Source organism: Episyrphus balteatus, chromosome 1, assembly GCF_945859705.1.
Source record: "Episyrphus balteatus chromosome 1, idEpiBalt1.1, whole genome shotgun sequence".
NCBI lineage: Eukaryota > Metazoa > Arthropoda > Insecta > Diptera > Syrphidae > Episyrphus > Episyrphus balteatus.
The window spans coordinates 104,095,095-104,101,094 of record NC_079134.1 but is presented as its reverse complement, the minus strand read 5'-3'; the positions used below and the strand labels follow the sequence as shown (position 1 = coordinate 104,101,094).

Here is a 6,000-nt window from a genome sequence, read left to right as displayed (position 1 = left end):
GGCTTTCATATTTTTATAATATCTATCGATTCCAATTTCAAATTTATTTCTATCACGTTTTGTTTAGAAAATAGATTTTTGCCCATTTTCTAAACTCACCTTTGTTTACCCTACTCAAACTTCAAATTTTAAAAAATCCTGAAAATTAAAATTTTCAAATAAAATTTCCTCTGACATAATATTTTTTTTATAACGCTTTGGCTTTGGGTATAAGCAGGGTCGCGTATTCAAAAATACGGAAAAATAAACTTTAAGGCCTGGCAACCCTATGCCTTGACCGGATATCGCTAGGCAACCCATGTGCAAACTGTTTCTTTAGACACTACCTTTCAGAAAATATAACTCTCAACTGGTATAACGATGAGGGTAGGTCGTCCTATGGCCGGATCTTAGACTATTATAGGCTATTGATTATGTCGTTTAGAAAGGAACTAAGACGTTCACGGGTTTTTATTGCAGGAATCGTTCAATGGGTTATAAGAGGAGACAAAACCGCGGAGTGCTATTAAATGAGAGGGTGGAAACTGAAGATTGGGGTGCAAAAGCCCCCTTTTTGGTTTTTTTTCAATAAACGTCGTAAACCAAGCAAAATTTTGGTATATTGGACATTAAAGTTTTTGTAGAAAATTAAATATCCTATTGGAATAATGTTTTTTAAAAATTAAAAAAAAAAAATTTCCATACCAAAATAGTCGAAACAATCATAAAAAATATATCAAAAAAATCGGTTTTTTGAGTTTTTTTTTGCTTTTTTAGTTGTACATTTTTTTTGGGTTGAGATAGGCATAAACATTGCTCCAAAGAAAAAAAGAAAAAAATGCTGTGCTCATTAAAATTAATCGAAGTATGGCCATTTTAATCTATCTTTTTTTCGCATTTTTTAGATTTACTCAAGAAAAACAGAAACATTTGAGGGGAAAGTACGATAACTTAAGCACCAAGAATTGATAATGAGATTTTGTAGAAAGGTTAAATAAATAATTGTTTACTTTGGGAGGAGGGTCTATGTCCCCCCGTTTTGGCGGGAGGGGCAACTATTTTGGTATGGAAATTTTTTTTTTCAATTTTTAAAAAGCATTATTCCAATAGGAAATTTAATTCTCTACAAAAACTTATATGTGCAATATACCAAAATTTTGCTTGGTTTGCGAGGTATATTGAAAAAAAAACAAAAAGGGGGCTTTTGCACCCCTATCTTCAGTTTCCACCCTCTCAGTTTCCGCACTCCGCGGTTTTGTCTTCTCTTATAACCCATTGAACGATTCCTGCAATAAAACCCCGTGAACGTCTTAGTTCCTTATTGCCATGTTTTTTTCGACATAATCAATAGCCTATTAATAGTTATCCCGATAATAACAATTTTGTTCTCTGAGTGTAGGGTTGCCGAGTACTTGTTTGTATTTTAAATGTGGTACCCGACATTTTTATGATAGAAGAGGGTCTCACCTGGAATATGATGTATGTTTTAGCCTTTAACACTATCAAATATTTTTAAGCATTATCTTTCATTGACACAGTATCAACTTATCTTTCATAAAACCTCTACTTGAACCTAATGAGCTAAGTAATTTGTTTCCATTCATAAAAAAAAATTAAAATAGCCAATTTTTTTAATGCAATACATTTTTTAAGACTTTATTCGAAAACCAAAAACAAAGCAAATAAAATAACTGGTGTTTTATTTTAGAGGTATAGAACTTCCGAAAGAGATAATTACTAAACCAGGTGTCATTGTTAATGAAGTTTGTTTTTGCTTTTGGCAACTTATAGATTAACATCAGAACAACGTTTACAAATAGAGAAAATTTATTTCCCAATTTCATGCTCTGATCGCCATACTTAAGATCACTTCGTTGAGTTTAATTTCTTTTCATTTCTGGATAAACGGGTATGCAAACAAATCGATATGTCATTTGTGAAGTGAGCAAAATCCTAATGCAGCTTTTGAGATTCCCTTACATCTCGAAAAAAAACTCTGTGTGTTTCTTTTGCCGAAGAAGTCAACAACACATTTATCTTTAAATCTGTAAGACGAATGATTTGTGATTTCGTATTCCTCCTGTCATTAGTATTTATTATACTTAATTATACTTTGAGGGGAACTTCAAATCTTTGGTCCTTTTTAATGAACCAGCAACAATTGACCATGTAGGCTAAATTTTTAAACCCTAAATGCCATGAAATTTGTCAGCTAATATAGCCAAAATTTCGGTCATTCTATTTAATTTGTTGGGTTATATAAAAAAAAAGTTCTATGTCTCTAAAAAAAACGCCTATTATTACTTGTATAATTTATATAAGTATAAAGTATAAAATCAAAAAATGAGTTACTACTGGTTTTAGAAAGAACACGGCTAATAATAAACCAGATTGAAACAAAAAATAAAAATTCCAATTCAACACAAAATACGGCTCATTAATAAATACTTAAATAAAGGTATAACATTATATGTATAATATGTGTATTTCAATTAAAAAATGACCACATAATCAAGAATGAAAAGAAAAACATTGAACAATATTATTAAATTATTACCAAATGAATATATAAATTTCCAGCAAAATTAGAATTATACAAAACAATGTAAAGTAAACAAAATAAACAAGTATATAATGTGCGATTGATTTTTACTAGCTAAAATCCATATAGGATTTTTTTGTAAAGATAAAGTAAAAAATGTAATTTGTGTTGATAAAAAGTATAAAATGTTTAGTCGTTCAGAATTTTTTGGTGTTTTTGATTTTTATATGAAATGTTTTTAAATGCTGACTTTAAACATATTTTGCAATTAAAATGGTTTGGTACTTGTTTTTCCTAGTTAATTTTACATTCTAAGAATTATTTTCTTTATGGGATTCATTTTTCTTTGTTTTGTATGAAAATGCAATTTAAAATAAGACAATATAAATATTACTCTCGACATCAGTTTGAGTTTCAAACCTGCTCTCAAAGTGGACTGGTATCAGAATCACGATCCTGTATTGCTGTGATAGATTGTTGTAAGGCATTTGGTGTTAGCCATTCCCTGAAAAAAATAAGGAATAATGAATTGTTAAATTGTATGTACATATATATTAACAATCGAAACAATAAAGTTTGAACACTAAAAGAACAATAAATTTTATATATTTTTTATTACGTTTAAGTTATTCTCGCCGTATTATTAAAATTACGATAAAGACTTTTGTGGAGTATTCTTAAGACAAGATATCTTAATGCTTTATTTCATCTCAATCCGAGTTCCTTAGGCCGCGGTTCTCCCGTTCTCTTGTTAAACTCATAACTAGTTCTAATTTTGGCTATTCTGCTCTAAAAGTGAATATTGCCTTTTTATATCGCTCTTTTTACTTGCTCTATAGGTACGGTGACCATCCGTCCCGGTTTACCAGGGACTGTCCCGTATTTCTACAGCTTGTCCCGGATTTTTATTTAAGAAACCCGGGACGTATAAGTGTCCCGTATTTTGTAATTTGTCCCGTGACTGTCCCGTATTTGGACAATCTCTGATTTTTGTATTCAATATTTTAAATACTTTTTACTGAAAACAAGAAAAGAGTGGCTGGAAATTAAAATTTTTCTCATTTTTCGGATAAAGCATCAAGCCTAGTACGCTGCTAAAGCAAAACGAACATTTTTCTAAGTCTCCAAAGGGAACAAACTTTAGCTGCAAGAAAAATTGCCTGGACAAATAAATGGGAGTGACAAACAATTGAAAAATCTCCATATATTCTGGCATAGATAAGAATTTCGCTGCGTACTGTGCAACGAAAAGCAAAATTTTGTGCTGGATTTGTATGAGAATTTTCGTTTCGCATCTAGAGTAGGCTTTACTTTTTTTTTAAATTTTCGTCAATTATTAAGTTCCAGCTTCTGTTTGTCAGGTTGCTACACCAGGTAAAATGTTTTCGAATAAAGAACAACTTATATGGAAGAGTAAAGAACCCAGATTAGTTTCAAAACTTTTAAGGACATATTTAAAAGCTGTGTTAAAAATCATACAATTTCCAAATCATTTAAAATAAAATTAAAATGTTAAAAAACAGCTCTCCCGATTTTGATTAAAAAAATATTTTCTTAGAAGTTTTCAACAGACATTATTATAAAACCATTTTCTTGATTTCCGATTTCGTAAACAACTCAAATGAATTCAACAAAAACGCTCCTATAACATGGTTTAGGAAATCTTGATATCAAAATAAGGACAAATTATGAAAACTCATTTAAAAAAATTTAATTTTTTTTTTTTTGAAAAATCAATATTTTCAAAACGATCCAACGAATTTTTTATCTGTCCCGGGTTTCGCTTCCAGAAATATGGTCACCGTATCTATAGGGCAAGTATTGGTTTCGTCTAGAAAAAAACTCGAGATTTTAATAAAAACCAACATTGAGAAGATGGAGAAGATCATGCATGCCGTCTGTCGGTCTGTGCGTCCATCTGTACATCGGGATAGGGCCTAAACGGATAGATGGATTTGCTTCAAACTTGGTACAGATGATTTTTGCGTAATTTCCTAGGTCCGTTTTTTACTTGCTCAATAGGGCAAGTATTGGTTTCGTGTCAAAAAAAAATTTCGAGGTTTTAATCAAAACTAAGATTACAATAATAGAAAAGTCCAAAAAAGTGGGTTTCGTCATGACGTCCGACGCGTCGGTGCGTTCATGCGTCCATCTGTACAAGTAGCTACAGCCTAAACGGGTGAACGGATTTTCTTGAAATTTGGTATAGATGTTTTTTTTTCGTAATTTCCAATTACTGAATGACATTAACTGGAATATCTTGTTTTTTAATGGTAGTCTTTATGAAATGGTCTTTCGTTTTTATAAAATCTTGTTTGATTGTTTCTTATTATTATTATTATTATTATTATTATTATTATTATTATTATTATTTATTAACAAGAAATTACAAATTTAATGTTAAAAAAGAAAGAGCACTAGCTACAGGAGCTTTCCACTCGAAAGTAATATATATACTATAAAATTATATTGTTTGTATGAAGATAATTATTAATAATTGTTATGTTTTCAATGCTTATGGTATTTAAAAATGAGTATATGGATTGATTATTTTTTAGGATATTGTTGATTTGTTTTGATTCTGTACATGATGAGAGGCCGATTAGGTGTGAGATGTTGATGGCGTTGTTGCAGGTTGGGCATAATGGTGGATTTTCTTTTCTTAAAATATGCTGGTGTGTAAGAATGCTATGTCCCAAGCGAAGTCGAATAAAATTTGATATATATTTGCTGGAAATTGAATCTGGATACATAGGAGCGTTGCAGTCAGTGTTGATTTTCGAGTAGTGTGTATTTTGACTTTGCCAATTTAAGAACTTGTTAGTTTTGAGTGTGTGTGTTATTTTTCTTTGAAGTTCCATTTTTGAAAATACATCAAAGACAAAAACTGGGTTTTTATAGCATAGTTTTGCCGCTTCATCTGCATATTCGTTCCCTGGTATCCCAATATGAGCAGGTACCCACATTAGCTTTAATTTGTTTGGGTTTGTAGTATATAATTAATATTATTATGAATTGTTAATAAGCTCGGATGAGAAGTGTACAAACTAATTGATATTAATGATCATTAACTCTGTTCACTGTATGTTAAAGAATAACTGAATTCCCGCTTATCATCCGATCTTATATGCCTAACATAGAATAACCGAAATAGTTCACCAACTGTATTATATTTAGAGATTAATAAAACTGAAGTCAAAGAGTAAGCTTGTGTTTCATTTTATTGGAGACAGAACATTTTGGCGACGAGGAATTAAAAAATTAAAATCTTTGTTAAAAGTAAAAGTACATGAAAAAGGGTTAGTGAAAACCCGCGTGTGAATTTAAGAAAAAACTAATTAAAATGAAGTTAATTGGAAATGTGGAGCCATATGAACATGGTGATAGTTTTAGAGACTACGAAAATCGATTAAATAATTTTTTTTCATTGAACAATATCGCAGAAAGTGATAAAAATAGTCTTTTTATTGGAATTATGG

At 30.4% G+C, this 6,000-nt stretch overlaps 1 protein-coding gene across 1 annotated transcript in view; it reads right to left on the bottom strand.

Annotated features, from left to right (window-relative positions):
- Positions 1–2,941: 2,941 nt before the first annotated feature.
- LOC129906326 (deubiquitinase DESI2) overlaps positions 2,942–6,000 on the bottom strand; it is a 41,144-nt gene continuing 38,085 nt past the window's right edge. The window contains exon 4 of the mRNA XM_055982050.1: positions 2,942–3,026. Within this exon, the coding sequence (XP_055838025.1) occupies positions 2,948–3,026 (79 nt within the window). The 3' untranslated portion in view covers positions 2,942–2,947. The remainder of the gene's footprint in view (positions 3,027–6,000) is intronic.